Source organism: Podarcis liolepis (genome assembly GCF_965112155.1).
Source record: "Podarcis liolepis genome assembly, chromosome: 10".
Taxonomy (NCBI): Eukaryota; Metazoa; Chordata; class Lepidosauria; order Squamata; family Lacertidae; genus Podarcis; species Podarcis liolepis.
In genome coordinates this window covers 36,002,213-36,027,463 of record NC_139562.1, presented here as the reverse complement: position 1 = coordinate 36,027,463, position 25,251 = coordinate 36,002,213, and the positions used below count along the sequence as shown (strand labels likewise).

General features: G+C 39.8%; 2 protein-coding genes across 6 annotated transcripts in view; one reads left to right on the top strand and one right to left on the bottom strand.

Moving 5' to 3' along the window:
- Positions 1-7,498, bottom strand: part of LOC310687604 (uncharacterized protein) — a 32,083-nt gene extending 24,585 nt beyond the window's left edge. For 2 of the 5 annotated variants that reach the window (XM_083462898.1, XM_083462901.1), the window contains exons 1-5: positions 5,609-7,454; positions 5,235-5,520; positions 2,241-2,307; positions 2,055-2,155; positions 1,001-1,566 (exon numbers count right to left, since the gene is read on the bottom strand). In XM_083462898.1, coding sequence (XP_083319024.1) covers positions 1,001-1,566; positions 2,055-2,155; positions 2,241-2,285 — 712 coding nt within the window. In that variant the 5' untranslated portion in view covers positions 2,286-2,307; positions 5,235-5,520; positions 5,609-7,454. Of the gene's footprint in view, positions 1-1,000; positions 1,567-2,054; positions 2,156-2,240; positions 2,308-5,234; positions 5,521-5,608 lie in introns of all 5 variants that reach the window. The other 3 variants (XM_083462902.1, XM_083462900.1, XM_083462899.1) reach the window with 3 other exon arrangements.
- Positions 7,499-7,657: 159 nt separating this feature from the next.
- Positions 7,658-23,156, top strand: METAP2 (methionyl aminopeptidase 2; the record flags this gene model as incomplete). The annotated part of the gene is made up of 11 exons (XM_083462928.1): positions 7,658-7,820; positions 8,741-8,842; positions 12,660-12,725; positions 13,596-13,698; positions 17,309-17,470; positions 17,911-18,092; positions 18,174-18,268; positions 18,369-18,465; positions 19,404-19,507; positions 20,681-20,796; positions 21,993-23,156. The coding sequence occupies 11 exons, from the start codon at positions 7,658-7,660 to the stop codon at positions 22,243-22,245; spliced, it is 1,443 nt and encodes a 480-aa protein (XP_083319054.1). The 3' UTR covers positions 22,246-23,156.
- Between the last annotated feature and the right edge of the window lie 2,095 nt (positions 23,157-25,251).

The following is a 25,251-nucleotide window of genomic DNA, read 5'->3' as shown; positions in this document are numbered from 1 at the left end:
AAAGTGCTTGTACCTCTCTAACTTCAGCTGCAAAGGCCATTTGCTGGTATTCTTCAGCAACTTTCCTCAATTAATCACAAGAGATCTCTTACTTCCACTTGTGATTGTGGTCTGGGACGAAGATAGCAAATTTCAGAGCTGGCATTTTCTGTCTAGCCTAGATGTGTCAAGAATAAATATGATTCTAAACGAGTGATAGACAACTGGTTTTTTGTGTGGTCATACTCATTGGTATAGAGTACAGTGGTTACAGACTCTAGTAACCCAGAAATAGTACCTCGGGTTAAGAACTTTGCTTCAGGATGAGAACAAAAATTGTGCTCTGGCGGCGCGGCAGCAGCAGGAGGCCCCATTAGCTAAAGTGGTGCTTCAGGTTAAGAACAGTTTCAAGTTAAGAACAGACCTCCGGAACAAATTAAGTTCTTAATCTGAGGTACCACTGTACCATTCTTTTTGCTGCCCATAGCAGCAAGTGTGCACTGGCACTCACAGTACTTTTATTTATGTGCACCGGTCCCTAATTTTAACCCCGCCAAAAGCACTGTATAGAAACATGTATTAAGACAAACTACGGTATATCTTGGAATTTAATATTCTCCATGTTGCCTATTCTTGCTATTAGGTTAGAGACTTGCAGCCTGCAGGTTTACTTTGAAATTAGTCCCAATGAGAGCTACTTCTGTTTATGCTAATCAGGGAGCTAAATGTATAGTAAAGTAGTCAAAGTAAACTCTGAGTTTTGGTATTAGCATAAAAACCAATCAGTTTGCTCCTATTCTTATACGTAAAAGTTGCCCCAGGCCATCCCACATGTTGGTGGAGTGCATGTTAAGCCCTCCCCACCTCCTTCCAGAGCTGAAAGCGCATGTTGGCAGTTGCGCACCAAACAAACACTTGCAATATTGTCGCCCCCTGTAGTATATTGGCCAAGCTGAACCACCCTCCTGCGATATGATGCTGGAATATTAAGTATTAAGAGAAAACCAGTAAAATTCCTTACTCTTGCTTCCATTGAGTCTGTTTGACAGAGTTCCAGGATTGTCCATTCCTTTTGTCACACCCATGGGAAAATCAACACTTTTCCTGCTTTTCCTTTTCACATTTTTAGCCGTCTCATAGTCAGTATATTCAAATGTAGGTGGCAATCTGTTGGACTCCTGTGATGCTTGCCTTCTCCTTGATTTAAAGTTTTTGTATGCTAATTCCTGCAAATATTTTTTATTTTGCCAGACACCTTCAATGAGATTTTTCCAACTGGAGCTCAATATATTTAAAACCCCTTGTGGTAAAATAAACTTAAACTTGGTAAAATGCGTCAACATTTCTTCCAGCTCACATAATACGGTAGCAGCCATGCATTTATGTTCTTCCAGTGAAGTTGACCGTAGGTCTTCTTCTGCAGGTGGAAATGAAGGTATTTGGGAGAGGCGAGCCAGAGGATTCTCATAAATGTTTATGGATATAGAAGGATCATCTGTTTTAGTAGAAACTGGTTCTTTCTTTGCTTTACTGTCTTTCACAAAAGCATCATTTATTTCCCTGTGTTCATCCATGCATCCAGAGTTCCTGCATGTGGACAGTAAATGTATGTTATGCCTTTAATTCCAGAATATAGACTTTTCATACTAAGTGGGACTCAAAAATGTAGGTCTGCCACTGGGCTGGGGGAGGGGTGTCAAATGTTGCATGTTGGACTACCCTGATATAGACCAAATACTATAGGTGTGAAGAAGACATAACTATGTACAGAAATCTTCAGAAACAGCTATATATGTATTCAGACTTAAATTCTTATGAGAACAGCAGGACTTAGGTAAGTAGGAAGTACAGAATACATACTTGCTTCCTGCTGGAATAGTGCCCTTTTACATCCTATTCATCCTTTAAAAAAACAAAATCTGAACAATTTTCAAGTTGCAATATGCCCTTAACAGTTTTCCCATTTGAACTTTCCAACCAACAAAAACGGGGAAAAGACTACATTTTAATACAATATATCAGTTCATTAATGCACTCAATTAGTTATTGCAATTTAAGTATGTCACCACTATTACCTGTGAATTTCATGAGGATCTGGATCTGTGCTGACTAAATTTATATCAACAAAGTGTTCTCCTGGTTCTATTTTCATATTTTGCTTTTGTTTGGTTTTGAGCTAAAATAAAATATAGGATTTTATTAAACCCTTAATAGATTTGGAGAGAGCAATTATAACATATCAAATATGAGATGGGAAATACCTGGTCAAAGAAATATATGGGTTCTTGTTCCAGGGTTTCAGCCATTTCTCTCAGTAGGATTTTGTGCCTACAGAGATAAAATATGAATATGCCAAGAAAAATGGGACACAAGAATACAAATGGTTGCGTTTTTTAATGAAATATAACTAAGACAAAAAAAATGTCCAGTAGCACCTTAGAGACCAACTAAGTTTGTTCTGGGTATAAGCACACAAAAGCTTATATCCAGAACAAACTTAGAAGAAGAAGAGTTTGGATTTGATATCCCGCTTTATCACTACCCAAAGGAGTGGCTCACAACCTCCTTTCCCTTCCTCCCCACAACAAACACTCTGTGAGGTGAGTGGGGCTGAGAGACTTCAGAGAAGTGTGACTGGCCCAAGGTCACCCAGCAGCTGCATGTGGAGGAGGAGGTATTCGAACGCACTTCCCCAGATTACGAGTCTACCACTCTTAACCACTACACCACACTGTCTTTCTTAGTTGGTCTCTAAGGTGCTACTGGACATTTTTTTATTTTTTTTATTTCTTTCAACTGCATCAGACCAACACTGCTACCTACCTGAATCTATAACCAAGACAGATTTGGTGTTCCTAAAGTAGTATCTAACAGAAATCTAACAGCAGGCCTTCTCAAGTGTACAATTGTGCACATAGAGCTCTCATGGGAGAAGTATTTTGCATTCTGCATTCTTATCAGTGGAGTGAGACTTGTAGCTAATGAATGACACCTGTAGCCATTTAATTGGTGTAATATGGTATAGTGTGTTTGTGTGTGTATACACACACACACACAGTTTGGAAATAGTTTGACTTCTTTGCAATGGGGTACTAATTTTATGCAACTCCTTGCAGATGTGAGATCTAAAACATATTTGAACCAGGTGAAGAAAGGAACAGTTGTGGTAGAACAACTAGCTTTCAAATATGGACATTAAGACAAAACTAATACTGCAAATCTATTGCTTTAAATGAAATACAAACTGATCCAAGGATCCAATTGACACAACTGCCATTTCTAGTGTTATGCCAAGGACTGCCTGCATTTGAAACCAAAATAAACATTAAATTGTTTCCTAACTTCTGTGAATAAAATTTGTTTATGTATCCACTGCATTTATTTGCAGCTTGAATAGTTAATTCATATTTTCACAATTAATTTTGGCTTTGATTCTATAACATCAAAATAATATTAAGGGCATATTATTATACAGACTGATATAAACTTACAATACATACACTTCTGAATTAAGGCTGACAAGCCATCTATCTCATAGTAGGTCAGGATTATATGTTCACCTTTTACAGCTGTATCATTGCTTTAAAGCCATAATCTTTATTATACCTAATACTGAACAGATCATTTGCTTTAAATGTGACTGTTCTGGAGCCAAGCCAATGGTTTTAAGAATGAGACTAAAATTACTTTATATTGCCATTTCAATAAAGTTGAAATAATTTTTCGACTTTAAATAATTAGCCAATCATTTGGCAATGCAAATGGATTGCAATGGTTACAAACTCAACTTCTCATTGACAAACACGTCTTCAAAAATAAAACAAAAAAGTATATAAAGATATTTTGCTGCATTGAAAACAATGTAAACTCCATAGTTATGCAACTCCTTTGTGACATTTTGTATTAGTGAACATGCTGGATATTATGTTATTGAATTTTCCAGGCTGGATATTAAGTTAAGGGGGGGGGGCAGGAACAGAAAGGTAGCTTGATGCTGAAGCCACAAAGTCTGCATTTAGTCACAGTCTTTAAGTTGGGGTGTAAGAGAATACTGTAGATGGCAGGTCCACACCATACATTTAAAGCACATCCAAGGCACATATAAAAAACATGACTTCCCCCAAAGAATCCTGGGAACTTCAGTTTGTTAAAGATGTTGTCCATGAGCAGGGCCAGACTTAGGTTTGATGAGGTCCTAAGCTACTGAAGGTAATGGGGCCCTTTATATGTCCAGCTGTCCTTTCTCAACAACAAATTGTAGCTGTTTTTTGTGTTGAATATATGCTATAGGGTAATTTATGGACCTAATAGATATCTAAAGCCATTTGCACATAACAAAATATGTATTTTATCAAAGTAATTGTTGAACTTATATTTTGGAAATTTACATACAGGTTTTTTTCCTTTAATTTTTTTTGGGGCCCCCAAAAGAGTGGGGCCCTAAGCTATAGCTTGTTTAGCTTATATGTAAATCCAGCACTGTCCATGAGTGAATACAGCCCATAGGTTGAAAAAAGCTTCTCCATTCCTGATGTATAAGATTGCAGCCTTAACTGAACTAAGCCATACTATGTGCTACGCAGGTTTCAGGTTGCACCTAGGGCTTTGCACCTTGGGACAAGGAAGCAAAGGTATTTCATGACATTTTGGCTGATGCAATTGGAGGTACTTCCCTTCTGCAGATTTTGGATTTTTAAAATAAAATAAACATTTTATATGTTTTAATGCTTTTAGATGTTTTTGAATGTTTATTTTTAATTGCATTGTTTTACCACTTTGGTGTTTGCAGCTCTGGACTCTTTTAGAAGAAAATGTCAGGATCAAATTTTAACAAATAATAATATCAGCAATAATTTATTGATTGCTCTAGTTTACAAAAGCTAGCAATAAAGCCAGACTTAAACTTTCATCTTCAGACACAATGTAAAAAGAGTTTCGTTAAATTCAAAAAATACCTTTACAGGACATTTTATGCAATCATGTTGGTTATATTTATCAAATGTGGTTAATACGGCTTACTCCCTTTTTTCAGATCTCCAGCAGTCTTCCACCAGCATTTAGAAGGTTATCATTAAAGCTATAGATTTACAGGTATTTATGGACTGTTCTGATAAACTGAACAAACAAAATAATTCCCTGTTAAAACTCCTCCTTAATACAGGTTTAGATAATCCCTTGTTATCTGTCTCTGTTGTACTCTCTCTTTCCAAACCTCCCTTGTATGATTCTGTTTGTCAATAAATGTTATAACGTACCTTAGAAGTCTTCCCACAGAGAGCAGATCTTGCTTGTCAGTAATGTAAAATGTAACAGTTAAAAGCTATCTCTTTCAAAGTGAACAGAATAAAAGTTGCCTCTCTGTGGTCGCAGTCAGTCAACACACTGTTGAAAAGCCCTGTTGCTTAGTTACCACATGGTGTGGATTATACCGAACCATACTTCCTTTCTGCAGCCACTTCTAAGCTTCAAGCAGCAAGCTAGCCACTATTAAAGGTACTCATATGCGCACCAGCATAAGTAAATGGTTATTAGGATGCTTAACTGCTCCAGATGGTGGCTGATATTATTTCAATGAAAACAAAGCTTTTGCTTAGCTTCAGTGCTTTGTCACCATCATTAAGTGCCCTACCCTAAAAAAGAACCATGGAAGCTCGTTTGTTAACAGTGCTGGTAACTCTGTGAGGGTAAGCTCTCATTCCCAGGATTCCTTGGGGCTGTTTTAAATGTCTCACTTTTAGCAAGCCATAGAGTAAGAACTTATTAAGATCCTGCTACATCTAGTCCAGCATACTGTTCCCTCCACGACCAACCAGATGCCTATGAGAAGTCCACAAGCATTGCCACTTGTGATTCCCAGCAACTGGTTGTTGGCATCCATCTGTCTTGGGAGACAATGGAGGAGTGCACCTTTGAGTGTATTCAGAGGAATACTGCCACTAACAGTGGAGAGAGAATAGAGCCATCATATAGATATTAATAGTGTTATCCTCCATAAATTTGTCTAATAATCTTTTAAAGTCAACCAAGTTTATTAAGTAATCTTAATAAAATGGAAACACTGGGAAACCTTCCATCTCAAATTAAGTGAATGTATTAAGGGCTGAAGTGGCAGTAAGCTCTAGGACAGACTAGTACCCTTGTTCAATACTGCTTTTTAAAGAAAAACACATTGCCCCCAAACTGCAATATTCAATTGAAACTCTGAATCAAGGCAATTAAGTGGGGTAAGGGGGAGGCAGCACTTCCATATAGTACCATACAGGGAAAGGCTTTTTATTCTACCCCCTCAGTAATAAACATAAGCTGCTATAACTGTCCTTAGTAAATTCTCTTTTCCTTTCTTCCAGTTTGGGGCCAATACATTTAAATTAACTGGGAATATTTACAATAAAGGAAAGCCCTGGTTACTTTCCCTGCATTGTTATATACAGTATTGATCAATGAAAGGGTCCAGATCTGTCTCTCCCTCATCAACCACAGCAGTTGTTTTGCTCCAGTTGGCCATGGATGCATTCTGCACCTCCACCTCGTACAATTATTTTTCTGGCTGGTAACTATGGGCATTAATTTTTTTCTGGCATGAAAACACATTGGTGGGCATATAGTATTTGTTTGGCTTGAGAACAGCTTGATAGGCATTTGGCTGCGATGTTTTAATTTTATTAAAATTAAGTTATTTCATAGCTTAAGTAGCTCCCCTGATCCAGCTCTAATAGCACACACATCCCCATTCACATCCAACAGATGTTAGTTATCATTCTTTAAATGACAATACTCTCAGAATGAGCACTGACGGGTCCAGATGTGCATCTGTGGGTATCCCTTGCTGAATGAGGTAATTACAATTAAAAACAATAAAGAATTGACAACATACTAAAATGAAAAACAAAAACAATCTATGGTGAACATCTTGTCAGGTAGGTATGCTCCTAGTCTATTTAGTTGAGTGTACCTTATAGTACTTTTCAGTGTTGTTTTTCAGGCGCATGTTGGGCCTATGATCCATCCTATATCGAAATAGAACAGGAGTTAAGTCTGTGAAGCAACTTTTTTCAAAATCAGCATTTTAGATTAGTGATAGAAGCAGACAAATCCAGTCTTGTCGAATTTACGGTGCCATGTACACATCTGATGAAATGGGCTCTGGTCCAGGGACAATTTATGCCAGAATAAAATGTGCTGTGCAATCCCGCCACAGTTTTAGATAAAAGGAAGACTCACTCGCTGAACTCAACGGGGCTTCCTTTTGAACGGACAGACAAGCAGCATAGGTTTGCACGGTTAGTCTTTTAAGGTGCCATGAAGCTCTCTACGTTAAGTTTTGCTGCAACCTACTCAGGGAAATTGGTTGCGGGGGGGGGGGGGGGAGACCCAACAACCACGTGGTGTGAAGAGAGGAGGCATGAGCTAGGAGCCCGGCCCTAAACTGCACCTCCCACGGACAGCCTCACAGACAACAACTCTCTCGCGCTTCCACAGCGCACGTGCTCGCTGCTCGTCCTCCCTCCCCCCCCCACCCGACGGGATTCTTAGCCCTCCATTTTTCCCGACGTGCCCCAGGGCTGAGCCATAGAGTAGCTGGGGCTGGAGCGGCCTCCCCTTCACCCTCGGTCTCTGGCTTTCGCTCGCTGGCGGCGGCTAGTCGTGAGAGAGGAGGCGGCGGCGGCGGCGCTGCAACATGGCGGCCGTGGAGGAAAGGGGCAGCCCCGAGGAGGAGAAGCACCTGAACGGGGAGGTGCTCTTGGATCCCGAGGAGAGAGAAGGCGCGGCGGGGCCTGGCGCTGAAGAAGGAGCGAAGAAGAAGCGCAAGAAGAAGAAGAAGAGCAAAGGAGCCGCCGCGGGTAGGAGCTGGGCCGGGAAAGGCGATGGCGGGGGGGAGGGGGAGGCCGCGTCAGGGGCTAGCCATGGGGACAACTTCGGAGGAGAAGCGGGAGCGAAGCCTCCTTGGCCCCCGAGACGTCCGGGGGTTGAAGGGAGTGGGGTGGGTCGGTGGGAGGACGAGCCCCTTTTCAGGGGAAAGAAAGACGTCGTTCCGTAGGGCCGCGTTGGTCTCCGCTGTGGAGAAATGTTCCCAGAGTCGGAGGCGTTTAGGGGGAAGCGATGGGGAGGGTCTGGGTGTTAGGCCGTCAAGCTCACGTTAAGCCTTTCATCATCATAGCCCACCGCGGTATATGAGACTGGAAATCGTTAAACTAGGGCGTGGGTCGTGTATGGCAAGGCGACCTCGCGTGTGGTGTGAGATCTGTGTCGGGGTGGTGACACGCTGCCGGGGTTTTCTTGGGAAGCAAGAGAGTGCTGGTATGCAGCTGTCAGGGTGCCTGGGGAAGGGGGGGGGGAGTTAATCAACACTGCAGTCGGAAGATAACTTTTATGGTGGGAGCATGCACGAAATTCACATGTAATGGGAGAGAGGGTCTTCGGCATGATGCATTTGCCGTCGGACACTCACTCGTATGGTATAGGAGGACGACGATTATAACTGCATGGTTTCCTTACAGGACTGAGGGTGTGTGTTAAGGCTCAGAGACTGTTGCAGTTGCATAAGGCAGGGGTGGATTTACATGGTACCTGTCCTAAGGTCTAGGGGGAGAGATTTCAATTTATGGAATTGCTTGGAAGAAATTTATTATTTACCTACAGTGATAATATAGGAACAGTCTTGTATAATTTAGAAAGTAGAGACACACAATTTTGAAAGTATATTGTCTTTGTTAGCTGGGTTTTGCGTTATTGTTTAAACTACCTGCTTATTTGCAAACAGGACAAGAAACCGAGAGAGAATCTGAGTCAACGCTTGATGAGTTGACAAAACAATTGGATAAACAAGCACTGGAGGAAAAGGAGAAAGAAGATGATGATGAAGGCAAGTATAATTTACCCTGTCTATGATATGTAAAATATTAATGTAAAAATATTTGTAGTTGGCTTTAGTTAAGGGATTACTGGAGTTGGGAAAGATATTTCATGCTGAAGCAGTTTTATGTAGGTTGTTGAAAGCGCTGCTGTATAAAAAGGCTATTATCAAATGTTTTGTTCATTGATTTTAAAAAGAGATCATATTATACTAAGTAATTATAACCTTGGAAAGAGCAACTCTTATCAGGGTAATTCAAGATGAGAGATAGGATCTATCCCAAGGGATGGTTGAGCACTGACTTTAACCTAGATCTCCTTTGTTCAGGTACAATAGGCTATCCACTGCAACACAGTGACTGTGTTATATATATTGAAACTCCTGTTTGGGAATGGTAATAGAGAATATTGATAGATCTTTGGCTAATCTTATTGGTACATACATACATGCTTGAAAGTCAGATATTGAATTCAATTTATGAAGCAATTTCTGGTGAGCTTTTGTTCTAAACAAAATGCCAGTCTTTCTGTTCATTAAAAGAAATGAAATAAAATTCAGCTTAATTCTTAAAGTGACAATTTTACCTAGATTATTCTATAAATTATAAGTCATTTAAACTACAGAAAACAGGCTTTATTACTGTTGTCCTTGTATTATATCTACATTTTGGAAAGCCATATGATGGAGAAGATAGGAATGAAATATGAATGACAGCCAGAAGCCCCATTTTACATGCAAAGGGCTTTTTCTGGACCGAGAATAGGGGGCTGTATATAAGACAAGGTGGTTAAGCTAACAATGTTTTCAATACACTTTGATGATTTTCTCCTAGGGACTTTGCTGTGAGTTTATTTATCTAAAATAGACAAAACATTTCAGTTCAAGTTCTTTTGCAACACAATACCTGTCCACATTAATTGGTTTTGAACAAGAACAATCGTTAATGTGTTATTCCTGTTGGGTGTTGGAATAGATGTCTGGGGCTCCCCATACCCACCCATTTAATAGCTTAAGTTCTAATTAACTGGATTGCTAGTGACCTGAGCTTCATATAATTCAGAAGAGATCCTAAATGTTAAGAGACTGTTACATGATGGTGCTTAACTCTAGGCTTCAAATCCCCATTCATCCATAAGACTCACTGGGTTACCGTGGTCAGCCACACTCCCCTAGTTTAATCTACCTCACATGGTTTTTGTGATGGTAAAATGGAGGGGGTGGGACCATGAATGGCACCTTGATTGTCCTGTGGGGAAAGGTGTGTTAGCAATCTAGTAATATAAATAAATAGGCAAAGCTTTTTTAAACCTAATAGCAAAAATATGTTTTGGACCAAATCAAGAACCTTTCAGACAGAATCTTCATTGCTGTCTGGTGTTTTGCATTAGGAATCAATTGTTCATGGTGGAAGCTAAACATGTTACTTGGAATTAATTTTTCATTCAACTCCTAGGATTATAGCCTTGATTAGAGACAGTGGTTGTGACTCTGACAAAAGGATGGAAATAATGCAGCAGTCTTCAAGGACATGGCAGTCTAAACAGTTTGGCTTGCTGATTGGCAAATCTACCAGCACAGTACCGCAGAAGAAGCCTGTAATAAGTGAACAGCAGCCACTGTAGGACTGAATATTGCCAGAATCTGCAGTGGTTAGCATAGGGAACTGGAAAGTATTCCAGATTGGTAGATGAATGAACTGCATGCCAGAACTTTTTTTCTGATGTAGTGTAAATGGATTAAGCATAGTTCAAGGGCAAGAGGAATCTGATGCAGTTTTCATTCAAACGAGTAGCAGTGTTAAAGAGCATTGACTATTTAGAGAACGACTGTGTCTTTGTTTCAGAATGTGCTGTGACAGACTGAAATTATGCTTTAAAATGGGTTCTAGGTTTTTTATATATAAAAAAGTGTTTAGTCTTTAATGCCCTAACTATATCTTTTTAGTAAAATAAAATTAATGTAAAACTTAAACAATGTGTGTCAGCCAGATCACTACCAAAGTGATAGTTTCTTATTTTAAAACTTAAGAATTTTAAATAAGTGCATAGGTCAGTTACTGGAAACTAGTGGCTACCTGGCTAACTCTGGCTGCCTGAAGGATACTCTCTTTCTCTTTATGCTGCCTCTTACCTTTCCTCTCCACAGAACTACAGAAACAAAGGGTTCTTTCCAGGCAGCGGTCCTATCTTTTCATGCGCTTTATCTCTCTCCTTTTTTGTTGCCAGAAATGTACCTGCCAGCCAGAGGCCTTAGACTTCTCTGGTGGTAGCTGCTGTAAACTGAAGGGTGATTGAAGTGTGTGGCTAGAAGGAATAATCATTGGCAGTGCTGAACAGCATATGATTTGCCCTTGTGAAGCCATGATTTTTATTGATTTCTCAAGTGGCATTAATTAGTTCACTTTGAAAGTGGTTTTGTTATGAATGTTGTACCCAACTGTATGTGTGAAGCACTTACACAATATGTTTGAACTATTAATGCTGCTTAGCATCAGTGGGGGTTTTTTATTTAAAAATATGGTTTTGCTTTTATCTAATGTTGCCCTCTTATTCTTGCATTATTAGCAAATATTTAATTACTTTCAACAACCAGGAATTCCACTCAGGGAAGTGCATGGAATTCTCTCCAGAGAACAAATGGACTGGCAGAGGAGGGACAAATCACTTTACCCATCTTTCACCAACTAGCTTGACTTCAGTATATGCCATGGAGAAAGCGAAGCTCCTTGCTTCTTAGCCAGCATAGAAAGACAGTAAACTAAACTAAAAATGTGGGGGAGGGGGATCCCAAAACAACCAACTGAGAATTAAGCATGTCTCGTGGGCATGGAATCCTGATTTATTTTTGTGGGGTAATGAAGTAATAGAGGAAATGAAATGGAGGGCATGACTGGTTGAAACACTGACCAGGAGCATGCCACATTGCAGTAGCTTGCTACAGATTCCACCTGTGCATACTAATTTCTATAATGTGTCTTGGTATGCTTCCAAAATTAAGCATACAACATGTAGTGACTAGTGTACATTTTAAACTCCAGATTTCTGGTGTCATAACGGGCATGTTGAAAGCTGCTGATGCCTTATTGAAATCGGAAAGACATCACAGTGAAGATGCTTGTGGTTACAGCCATGATTAAACTTTGTGTCTCAATCTGCACTTAAGGGTCTGGCAGTGTTCTATTATTATTATTATTATTATTATTATTATTATTATTATTACTAATACTGTTTATTACACAAAGAAATATATTTATTGGGGTGTACTCAGGTCATCACCACTCGTTTCACTGAATGATGTTAGCTATGGTTGTGTGTGCGTGTATGTTTGCATAAGGGATAGCTGCTGAGAAACCTTCATTGGTTACCAATTTCCTACTACCAATTTCAATGTTCTTGTGCTCACAAAGCCATAAACTATTTGGGCCTGAAGTACCACCTGATTCTTTATGCTCCACTTTGATCACTGAAGTCTTGTGATGAGGCACTTGGTGGTCTCATATACCCTTGAGGTTCAGCTGGTCTTTACCAGGCACTGAGCATTTAGTGTAGCAAGCCCTGCTCTGTGGAACTCTTGCCAATAGAGGCTCAGCAGGAGTTATCCCTGCTTGTTCTTAGAAATCTTCACGTCCTGTGCAGCAGGTGTGAAGTTGCATGCAGTTTGGGCGAGTCTAATTGGGCTGCTCTAATATGTAGCTTTGCTCTAGCTCTTTAGCCAAGCCTCTTAACTCGATTTCCCCCCGCTCACAACTATAGAATAATAATCTTAGGTGGTAGTGCTATTATCTGTAGTTATTGTTTATAAATTTGTAAATGTTTGTCTTCTGTAGATGGTGAAGGTGAAGGTGATGGTGCAGCAGGGAAGAAAAAGAAGAAGAAGAAAAAGAAGAAAGGACGTAGGTGTTTGTTACTATGGTTGTATCGTGCAAACTTTGTTTCTGCTTATGTCATGTTTATGGCGCTTACGCATACACTACCTTATACATAGCAAGAACATTTAGCTGTCTTGCTCAGTATTATCTACTGCAGGGGTAGGTAACCTTTGTCCTGCAGTCGGCACCCAGCTTGGCAAGTTGTAACAAGTGAGCCTCCACAGTTTTATCTCCCAGTTGCAAAGCTGTGATGTTCAGTGCTGTGAAGGGAAGATAAGGCTCTTTGCCTGCTCTTTATAGGCCAAGTGGGAAATGTGTTATCCCACCCCAGTGCTGGGGGAAGATTACTTTGTAAGACCCTTCATTTCAGCAGGTCCATGGGGGAGGGAAGTGGTTTTGGTATACAGCTATAAGGTATAGTTGAAAAGAAGATTAAATCTCAAAACAACAACCATCCTCATGTATATATTTTATAGAGACCTGGGAGAGGAACTGACACCTGAAACACTTTAGTACCTATGTGCACACTTTTACAGTCTTATATTTTTAATCACTGTAAATGATTTCAGTGATTCACCAAGGACAGGTATGAGAATATAGATGCTGTCTTGGTAAACAGTGGTGTTTGAAGTGTATGCAGATATTTGAATTCTTAAAGAAATTGATTGCTATGCACAACCCAGGTTTTTTTGCTTAAAGTGACTCAGTGCTGCAACTGTAAAAGGCACTCAGAACTGGCAAGGTTATTTAAGGGTATCTTGCCATGTTTTCAGTTTTAGATGTGAGCCCAAGTAAGGCAATGTAAAAAAAAATTTTTTTAATGCTTTTGTATTGAAATTGATAGAACTATGCAGTGTATCGTAAGAGATTCAACTTCTGCATTTCACCCAACAGCTAAAGTCCAGACAGATCCTCCGTCTATTCCAATATGTGATTTGTTTACCACTGGAATATTTCCAAAAGGTGAAGAGTGTGAGTATCCACCAACACAAGATGGGTATGTATCTTGTTTAAAATTTTTAACATGCACAGCGTGGTACATTGACAAATTATTTTGTAGGCTCACCTGATTTTGCCTGTTGTTCATAAGTCTCTGCCCCAAGAGCTGGGTTATTATATTCGCTCTACTGTTATCCGTTATGTTGGAGGTGCTAATTGGAAGTAAGTGAATTTTAGAGTGTTCCTACCTGCAGATCTCTGTATATGTTTGTAACTGCATACTGTATTTTGTTGGCAGTTGATCTTGGGATGATGTAGATATGCTTAATGAGTTGGGACTACTTTTATGTATGAATGGTAAATGCATGTCGCAGTGACTTTGCCAGCAAACTATATAGTACTTGAACATAGGCATAATCAAGGCCTGTGCTTGTTTATATACTATTAAATGTATATAGTTTTAATTCTCTTGTTTTTTAATTATTATTTTTCTATGTTTTTATTAATTCCTTTTTAAAAATCTGTAAGTTGCCTTGAGTCCTATTAGGGGAAAAGGGGAGGTATTAATAATAGTAGTAACTATAATAATGATGCTTGTCATTCAAAAGTGACAATGTACCTGTGTATTTTATACTTCAAAACTATGTTCTGTTTAATTCTGTAGAGAACTACACTGCAGTTCTTAAAGCCTGCAGTAGGTTAATACTGTGATGGAAAAGCTGGGTTCATTTATTCATTTTTGGTGGGAATACCACCATGTTAAAAACTTTTGGAATGGAATATTATCTATTATATCCACAATTACAGGCCAACCCCTTTCTTCAAATCCTGCCTTAGCCCTACTATCTTTGGACATAGGCTTAGGCTGCACCCTGCACTTCAGAGAACTTGTAGGCTTCTTACTGACTGCAGCATGATTAGTGTTTGAGCATTTCACTAGACACAAGAGGGCAATTAAAGGCATAACAAATAGAGATACCTTCCAAGAAATGTGGACCCCTTTATGTTAATGACCAAAATCAAGACCTTGTTATACCAACCACTCAGTATTCTCAGTGGAGAGGTTTCGTTAAGTAATATGTTTGAATGTTGAATGTGTAAGTGTTTGTCTAGAGACAATGGATAAATCAAGCAACATTAGATGTGCTGCTGGATAAGTGCTTAGTGGTAATTGTATTAGTGTTTGTTTAAAAAACAGTAAACAATTTTAAAATAAAATAAAATGCTGTAATGGAAGGGGGAAGGTTAGAAGAGCCTGCCTACACTCTGCACAGCTGCCTTGCAAAGTAGACCAGCAGTGCCCTCTAAACTATCCAGTAATTGCTGCCACCATCACTCAGTTTTTGCAGTTTTACAGTTGGATTCCAGCCCCCAGTGGGAGGGAATTCTGTGGTGTTCCAGGAAATAATAAAAATCTAGAATTCTGAGTCAATGCTACCTCTGCCTTTCAGTCACATCATTCTGTTTACTCAGGACAGTGGGGCTGGCATCTAACTGTCTCTTCCACCATGGAATTCAGCACATTCCCTATGAAATCCATACCTTTGCCCTAGTAGCATATATACGCTCAGTGGTTAAGCATGTAGGAGATTACCCAAATCCTAAAGTTTGGCATAAACACCCTTCAGATCCCAGCAGTTAAATAATATGAAGCTTTATTAAGAATGGAAGAGGAAAAGGCAAATGGACAAATACTGAAAATAAAAGCTCTGTAGATCAAATTTACCTGTGCTGACCTAGTTATTTACTGACTGACTGCTTGGTCTACTTGTGAGTAGCATGGCTTTAAGTGGTCAGTTGCATGGTTTCCTGATGGTCACCGATGGAGGGTAGGTGGTGATTGAATAGAGGAAACAAAGCACTGCATACCCAAGCCCATTGTAAGGACTCTTTTCTGCTCATTGGTTTGAGTGGCACCTGGTTCTTTCTTGCTAGTTAGAGCACATGTCACATTTTGGCAGGTAACTGGTATGGCACCTAGCCAGGAATTGGGGAGACAATGGCCACTCACAGAGGCAGGCATGAATGGTTATCACTGGTGTAAATCACCACTGGAATTGCTCAGTCTTCCTGCCACAGAACCTTTCCCTTGGTTTGTGGATTCAGGACTGGACTGCATACCCGTTTGTTTGCTCAGACTTAATGGAGGGCAAGTGAACAAGATCCTTCACAAATATCCTCCAGTCTTTCATTTGCCAAACTTGCATATCTTAAGTCATTCAGTTGACAGGCTTCGCACCTTTCAAAAAAATATGTGATGGCGCATGAAGGAATATGCTTTGTTAGTCTATCCAGATGCTTTTCTACCCACAGGCCAGCTTAGGCAAGTGGGCTGGACCACTGCTATATGTGAGGTACAGGGCAGGGTGTGGCTTGGCCAAAATGGTCTGGTGGGTCAGAGGTTCTCCGTCCCTGAGATAAGACATAAGACCTGGTCTACACATGCAACAATGACTTGGTAGAACAGTGAAGTGGTAGAGTGGCTTGTATAATTTTGGACAGTAAGTGGGGTTGTACCACTTTTGAATGTCCCCATGTAGTTTTATTTATTTATTTATTTTATTTCAGCAATTTGTATATTGCTTAATCACAATCATCTCTAAGTGGTGTAAACAAATCTGTGCAAGTAAAACGGCAAAACAAGGGAAGAAGTTACAGTCCAGTTTGCTCTCTACTGGGCTAGTGTTCTGCATAGCCAAGAGCTTTTCATACGGAGGAACGCGGGTGGCTCTGTGGTCTAAACCACTGAGCCTCTTGGGCTTGCTGATCGTAAGGTCGGCATTTTGAATCCGCATGACAGGGTGAGCTCCCATTCCTTTGTCCCAGCTCCTGCCAACCTAGCTGTTTGAAAGCTTACCACTGCGAGTAGGTAAATAGGTACTGCTGTGGCGGAAAGGTCAATGGCATTTCTGTGTGCTCTAGCATTCATCACAGTGTTCCGTGCACCAGAAGTGGTTTAGTCATGCTGGCCACATGACCCGGAAAAGCTGTCTGCAGACAAATCCAGGCTCCCTCAGCCTGAAAGCAGATATGAGTGCCGCACCCCATAGTCGAATTTGGCAGGACTTAACTGTTGAGTCATCTACCTTTACTTTTACCTATATGGAGCATTGTTTAAAAACATGATCCTTTCCACCTGCAGTCTAAAGTGGTACAGTCCACTATACCAGCTATTGCATGTGTGCAGGCTACATCTAGAATTCAAAGAACATGTGTAGAGAAGCTTTGGACACCTGCAGTTTTCCTTATCAGCAAGTCACTTGGCTGAACTCCTAAACCTGTTCCTTACATTCTCCCAAGTTGGAGTCAGGCTAGGTACCCAAGGTTTTTCGTGGTAGAAATGTTGCAATAATGATATTTCTCCTTCAATGAATAATTTTTTCTTTTACCAAAATCTTCACCTACCAGTTTCTGAAATCAGTGAGGTGTTTTGTGATGGCAGTAGAATTGGCAACAAACATTGATTTTGAGCTACTCTGGAACTTGGTCAGAGTGGGCTAGCTAGAGTTTAATAACTTGAGTGATTGTATATGTAATTTGAAGTATACCTCTGTTAATCTAAAATATGTATATTAAAGTAGTAGTCCTGTTGAGTATACCTGTGTCATCTAGTTTGGATTACAAGCTAAAATGGCCAGTCTGACAATCCTTTTATCCCAATATTAAAGGCGAACTGCTGCTTGGAGAACAACAAGTGATGAAAAGAAAGCACTAGATCAAGCAAGTGAAGAGATCTGGAATGATTTCAGAGAGGCTGCTGAAGCACACAGACAAGTGAGAAAATACGTTATGAGCTGGATCAAACCTGGAATGACAATGATAGAAATCTGGTGAGAATAAAAGATCATAGGATCAAGGGAGGACAAGGGTTCATCTCCATAAGTTTAATTGAATGTGCTGGACCTAGAGATAGGTGTGGGGCTTCCGTATATCAGCCTAGTTCTCCATCAGTTCTGGTGACTGTTGGTGATGATTGTATATTTTTGTTTTTGTTTTTTCACAACTTCTATGGACTATGAGGCTGGGAGACAAACAGCTAACAGAATGTTGCTGCAAAGTTGTTCAACGAGTATGATACAACTGGAGACCTGGCACTTCCTCAGTTCTTATATTCTTGGGACAGCAAATATCTCATATTCTAAGAACATTCCCAGTAATATGCATAGCAAAGGGAAGGAGGGGAATCGTTTGAAATTTTTTTAATGTAGCAACTAAATAAAGCTGCTGGAAAACAAATCCGTTCATGTAATAAAGACCTTTGCTTCCCTAGCGAAAAACTAGAAGACTGTTCACGGAAGTTGATAAAAGAGAATGGCTTAAATGCTGGGCTTGCATTTCCCACGGGATGTTCTCTGAATAACTGTGCAGCCCACTATACCCCTAACGCTGGAGATCCAACTGTATTGCAGTACGATGATATCTGCAAGATAGATTTTGGAACACATGTCAGTGGTGAGTTTTCTCTTGCTTACTCTGCAGTTAGATCATTTAGTTGAGTTCAGATTCTTTCATCTAAATTATATCTAATTTCAGGTCGTATCATTGACTGTGCTTTTACTGTCACATTCAATCGAAAATATGACAGGCTGTTACAAGCTGTAAAAGATGCAACTAATACTGGAATAAAGGTATACTCTCAAGGGGAAGTGTAACTTTATCTCTTACCTACATACTTTGTGAGAGGGAATTTTTATCTTCAATTTCAACCTGTCTTATGTGTGTGTATAGTGCGCTGGAATAGACGTTCGCCTTTGTGATGTTGGTGAGGCTATTCAAGAAGTTATGGAATCTTACGAAGTTGAAATTGATGGCAAAACATATCAAGGTAAATTTCCCCTATCTAGTACATGTGATAGTTTTGATTCAACGCTAAGGGAGAGAGCATGTGTGAATATGAAACAGACAAAGGCATTGCATTTGTATGACTTGATTACTATTGTTGCTCACAAGTAAAACATTTTGAGATCCATCAAAATTCTCAAGGGATGCGGGTGGCGCTGTGGGTTAAACCACAGAGCCTAGGACTTGCCGATCAGAAGGTATCATTCCCCAATATGGGGAATGATCACACAGCTGGGGCAGATGAAGACGTCTGTTTGTGCCGATGTAGGTTTACCATGGCATTCCTTCTTTCTGCACTCCTCCCAGCAGTCATTGCATGAACCTAACCATGTGCTGTGCTGGGAGAAAAGAATTTCCTTTCTTGCTGGGCAACACAGAAAAGCTCCCCCCACAGCCTTTATGGAGAGATACTCTTAAGGTTGGGTTAAACCACTGAGCTTAGGGCTTGCCGATCAGAAGGTCAGCAGTTCGAATCCCCGCAACGGGGTGAGCTCCTGTTTCTCGGTCCCTGCTCCTGCCAACCAAGCACATCAAAGTACAAGTAGATAAATAGGTACCACTCCAGTGGGAAGGTAAACGGCGTTTCCGTGCTATGCTCTGGCTCGCCAGAAGCAGCTTAGTCATGCTGGCCACATGACCCGGAAGCTGTACGCCGGCTCCCTTGCCAATAAAGCGAGATGAGCGCCGCAACCCCAGAGTTGGCCACAACTGGACCTAATGGTCAGGGGTCCCTTTACCTTTACTAAACTCAAACGGTTTTGATTTTTGCATTTAATTGTTTTTGGGAATTTCATGTTGTCTTTGGATTCCAAAAATTGAGAATAGTTTTTTTAAAAAATGAAATTGCTTATTCTAGAAAAGTTAACTGTACTAGTTACCTACGTGCATTGATTTTATAGTGTTTCATATTTTATGTTACAGTGAAACCAATTCGCAATCTGAATGGCCACTCTATTGGACCATATAGGATACATGCAGGCAAAACTGTTCCCATTGTGAAAGGAGGAGAAGCAACAAGAATGGAAGTAAGCAAATAACTCTCATACTCTTACCCTCTGTACACAGAAGTATAGAGCTCAATGGGCCTTTACTCCCACTGAAGAATATGCACAGTATTAGGCTGTTAATATTTGCAGTTTCACCTGGCCCTTGTTTGAAATTCTTTTCCCATCCCCCTCAACTAAGAAGTTTTTTAGTCTGTAGTACTAAATTACCCAGGAAGCATATGGCTACTGCTCACAACAGAATGTTGTAAATGTGTGTAATACTTAACAGTTGGCATTAGTTTTATTAAAATGAAAAATGAATGGTATGCCTAACATTCATTTTGTTCTTGCAAGTAATTCAGAATGCCCTATCCCCACATCTACAATTTGTATTTAGAAGCAAATGAAGGTGTCATTAAAAAAAATAAAATAAAATGGGGAGGTGAACTACCTAATTGGGAAAGGTGGAAAATCTGGCTGTTTAGATAAGCAGACAAAGGGCAGCAGGATTCATGCACTATCTGATAGTTATTACAACTGATCAGAAGATCTTGCAAACTGTTCTTTCTTATTCTAATACATGCCACTCCAGAAATAGTTCAGAAGTCTTAGAAATTTATTCTGAAAATGCTCCACTTTCCCTATTCTTACCCACCAGGAGTAAGCTAACTGGAATACCATTGTCTCACTTGTTGGTGGCATTCTAAGTACTCTACTTTAGCTCCCAGGCATAACCTACTGCCCCAGAGAATAATTTGAAGGTATATGACTAATTTATGTTGCTGAAGTGAAGAGGGTTTAACATTGTAAGCTGCCTGTATGGGAGGCCACCTTTGAACCAGTCTGAGTCTATAAATGAAATACAACACCAGAACAGCTATTCCTAGTACATGGGATTAAGCTGTTCATTAAACCTGATTGGGCAGTGTCTAAGTAAGGAAGTATCACCCTGACAGTATTTGAAAATCTTTGATTTACAGGAAGTGAATAGATTGGTTGTCTTTCATGGGCGTGCTGCCTGTACATCTGCTCTGTGGGGTATTATGTGTTGTCCTACATTTATAGTTCTGAAAAATTCCAGAGTTAGTCTCCTGTAGCAAAATAATATTGTGCCACAACCCATGTTTTCAAATGCAAAAAAATAGTTCTTTGATTAATTCTCAGCATGGACTCCAGTATGCTTATCTAGTATATGTGTCTGTTTAATTTTAGGAGGGAGAAGTATATGCTATAGAAACCTTTGGCAGCACAGGAAAAGGTGTTGTTCATGATGATATGGAATGTTCTCATTATATGAAGAACTTTGATGTTGGACATGTGCCAATAAGGTTAGTCCTGCTTTTATTACAGTGGGTAAATGTCCCTTTTGTCTGTACTATTGAAAGAAATATCGTTGCTAATTCACAACTTGAAAAGAATGGTAAGTAGACTGCTTATATACTATAGGTGCACAAATGAGACAAAAACCAACAATTTTTAGAGCTACTTGTCCTTAAAGTGACTTGATTTACTTGTGTGTGAGTGGACAGTAATTTACCACTGCTGAAACTCTTCCAGATGTTCTTGAACTAACAACTCGTATCAGCCCTAGCCAGCATGGCCAGTAGTTAGGGATAATCAGAGTTTACGAACAGCTGGGGAACACCTGATTTGGGAAGAATGGTTTAGCATGACATCCAAATACAGCCAATATTAGCAGCGGCTTTACATTACTGTGGTTTAATCATAGCAATTTCAAAAAACGCCTAGCATCTTAAATACTTTGAATCCTGTTCTTTGAATCAGCAGTGGTAAATAAAGTGGCCTATGGGCTAGATCCAGCCCATGATGGCGTTTGACGTAGCCTATCAGCCTCCTGACTCAAATTACCTGCAGTGACAGGAATAACAACACTCAACAAGGCAGCTTTCAGTCTTCTTGACTGTATCTGAAGAAGTGTGCATGCACACGAAAGCTTATACCAAGAACAAACTTAGTTGGTCTCTAAGGTGCCACTGGACAATTTTTTAAAATATTTTTTTGAATACCGTCATTGATAGCAGGCTGGATCACTCCAGAAACAGGAGTGTTCTGATCTGTTCCAATGGAAGGGCAGCACTAGGCTGGTAGGAGCAAGGGGGTTATTTTCCTTCCTATAGCAGTGCTGGACTTAGTGGAGAGGCTTTTTCCAGTGCTGCAGTTGGAAGAAAAATCCCTTCTGTTCTTCTTAGCCAACAATAAATGCAACCCTCAGGCGCCACCACAGCTTTGTATGTTCACTGTTACATGAAAGCAAAGACCACTCTCTCTGGAATGGTCTCCACCAGAAAGAAGGTATGCAACAGCAGTGATGCAATTCTGGTGCATGCTGAATACTTCTTTTTGTTTACCGTGTCTTGTTGGCTATGCATTATGGAATTTTAAAGTATATTTTTACTGCTTCTTTACTGAACACAGCATGACTTACTCATGAGTAAACATGCATGGCACAGTATCTGTCTGATCAGCATTTCCTCCTGCTCATTCAGTGCACTCTTTCTTCTAGGCTTCCAAGAGCAAAACACTTGCTGAATGTTATCAACGAAAACTTTGGCACTCTTGCCTTCTGCCGCAGATGGCTAGATCGTCTGGGAGAAAGTAAATATCTAATGGCTCTGAAGAACCTGTGTGACTTGGGTATAGTGGATCCATACCCTCCCCTATGTGATATTAAAGGCTCATATACAGCACAGTTTGAGCATACCATATTATTGCGTCCAACATGCAAAGAAGTTGTCAGTAGAGGAGATGACTATTAAAACTTCAAGGCCATTACCTCACCTATGTACTCTGTTGGAACACATTATGCCAGAATAAATTTGCAGTCTGTTTTAACAGTGGACCCCATGTGATAACTTTCCATGTTCGGAAAGAGGACTTTAATCAAAGGCAAGTTCTCTCATGTATCTAACAAAAAGAAAAACAGCTTTTGAGGCCTCTAGAGTATTTCAGGTTACTTCTTAGTTTGGAATGGGTTATACATATTGTTTTAATATTTCTGAGAGAAGGCTTTTGAATATTTATATTACCATATTCCCTACTTGAATGCTTTGAATGACTACACCTGATTTCTGCGCCTAAGTCGTCTCTGGTATTGCCTTTTAACTTCCTGGAATCCATTTTGTAAAAAATAAAGACAGATTTATGGATCTAATACCAAATATGGTTTTTAAAAGTGTTAAAAGTGCTAGGCAGCAGTGCTCTGGGGAAAAAACCTGCCTTATTAAATCCTGTAGATGTATTCTTTCTCTACTTACACCAGATATCAACACAAGGCATGGTCTACTTTTCTGAAGTTTTGTCTTATATAGCATGAGTCTTGCCTTGCTTTAAGTCATGAAGTTACGAACTTTCAGGAATGTTATCTGCCCTCAGCTGTGGTACACTGACCTATATTGCATAGCTTGATAGGTTCTTTCTATGAATGGGGAATTGAAGTTGGTCTTATTCTGCTCATTTCCCCCCCATTCATTTATGATAAATCCACTAGCCAGCTTAAACATTATTTGATACTTCAGTTATGACACTTATTTAAATGACAATGCAAATATTCCATTTATCAGAACTCTGGATATTCTTATGTTCAGAAACTGGATTATATTATTTTCCCATTACACTTGTTAAAACTAGTTTCATTTGAAATCTCTGCTAATAAAAGTTTGATACATTAGATGCTATTCTTCTGTACCCATGTAAGTGGCAGTAGGGTTGAGGCTAATCAAAGTATAACAGGACTCCCACATATTTTCTACGGAATTGTTTGACATTCTAGTTTGAGCCTAGAAAAGGTTTTAGCAGGCTGCATATTTCTTCTGTACAAAGCAGCAGAAAAAGTCCAACTATTAAGTGGTGCTAATCCGTATGCTTTATTCACCACTCATGCAGTAGGTTTTTGCAAACTGTTAGGATGTGCTTTGGAGTTAAGGTATAGAAAACACAGTTCATGCTCGATAAGGTACTATCTGTATAAATTGTTGTTAGATTGACTCTGGGAATTGTCCTGCTTGCAATGCTGTTTATTTTATGACCTAGCATTGCTCAAATGCAATTGAGTTGGACCCCTCTGCCATCAAGTACTATTCACCTTGTCCGTGAGATTACTTAGTTTTTATTAAATTATTGCATAAACGAAAGGTGGTTTTAGAAAATCATTTATTTTATCCAGAAAGCTACCTAAGGGTTTTCATTTTATTTTTAGGTAGCCTCTGTGCAATAGTAGCTAGATGAGTATAAAGGAACATTTAATGGATTGAGCTTTATGTTGGGAAAAGCTAATGCACATTGAGGTAGAATAGAAGGGCAAATGTAAGGCTAAAACCATATATTAGATCCAGCCCATCAAGGTGTTTGACATAGGCCACCAACCCCCTATAGGCAGCAAGCTTCTTGAAGAAAACTAGCAGCAAAGCAGCTTGTAGGAAAAACAAAAAGCCAAAAGGGAAGAAAACCATCTAGTTGTCAGTAACGAGAATAAAGTTCTGAACGATGCTACTGTTGTAGCAGTCAAAGGAGCCAAGCAGAAAATTGGTGCCCATGCTCATTGGAAGATGTATCCTGAGCGTCTGGACTGACATGTTTCATTGTCTGTCTGAAAGGCTTCAGATTCTGTGTTGCATAGGCACAGACCATGAAGACTTATGTACAATTATGAACAGGCCAATTCCTTATCAATACTTTTAAAATGCCTTTTGAGAAGCAGAGAGGTCCCTGCATTGCAGAATCAATTATACTAAAGAAGTATAAATATTTAGTATGTATAATTTTTGGCATGGAGTTATTTGAGTGCTTTGGTTGTTCTATAAAGAATGGTGTTTTGCTTAGGTATCGACTGGAAGTTTAAATAAAAAACAAATAGCTACTTTTCTGATGGGCTGTTTTAAAATGATACATTTTCAAAACTGAATAGGGTAAGGAAGTCCTTTTCCCCCCCGGCCACTTGCAGAGAAGGAAATGCTTCACTTGCTGGATTTCTGTTTATGTAGCTCTTAAAGGCACTGAAACTGCAGCAACAACATTAAAACCCTCTTAACTGAACTACTATCTCTCAAGGTACAGGCCAAGATAAAGCTAGATCAGACTTGCCACAGCAGGCCATTGAAAATGTAACTGATTTTTATTAAATCTGAAATAGCTTAGAATTGCCATTTTTTTCTTGCTCATCTTTACCCCTTTTCCTCTGCTTTTGGTGGAACCTTGCCTGTTTTTCCCTTTAGTTTTGTTCTTGGTCTGTGCTTTTCTTTCTCTACAGATGTTCTCTTGTCCTGTTTCTCTTTGCCCCTCCTGCTTCCTTTGCACAAACATGTTTCATTTACAGATGGGTCTTGTCCTAAAACTGTGGGGTGGGTAACCTTTGTTGGGGTCCAACTCCCATCAACCCCAGCCAGCATGCCCAATAATCAGGGTTGATACACCTGCACCCACAATGACACAATAGGCACCTGACGTGCTCAGAGGATGACTTTTGACAAATTGGTTCAAGCTCTTAGAACTTAACTAGTTGCTATGCTTCATTCTCTTTCATGGTGTTTTTTTAAGTTGGGACATTGGGTTCTTTTAAGATGGTAGGGGTTTTTTGTAGCAGGCAGGTTAACTGTTCACTGTACTGGCCAACAAAGGAAAGAAAATTTAGTACCCTTCTAGCTGAGCAGTAGAAAACAGGCTGCAAATGAAGACATTTTGCTACTTAACATCAAATATTCATAGGCAATGAGTTTTGTGTTTAATAAAATATGCAGTCTTTATCTAGGTATCTCACTTATGTTGGG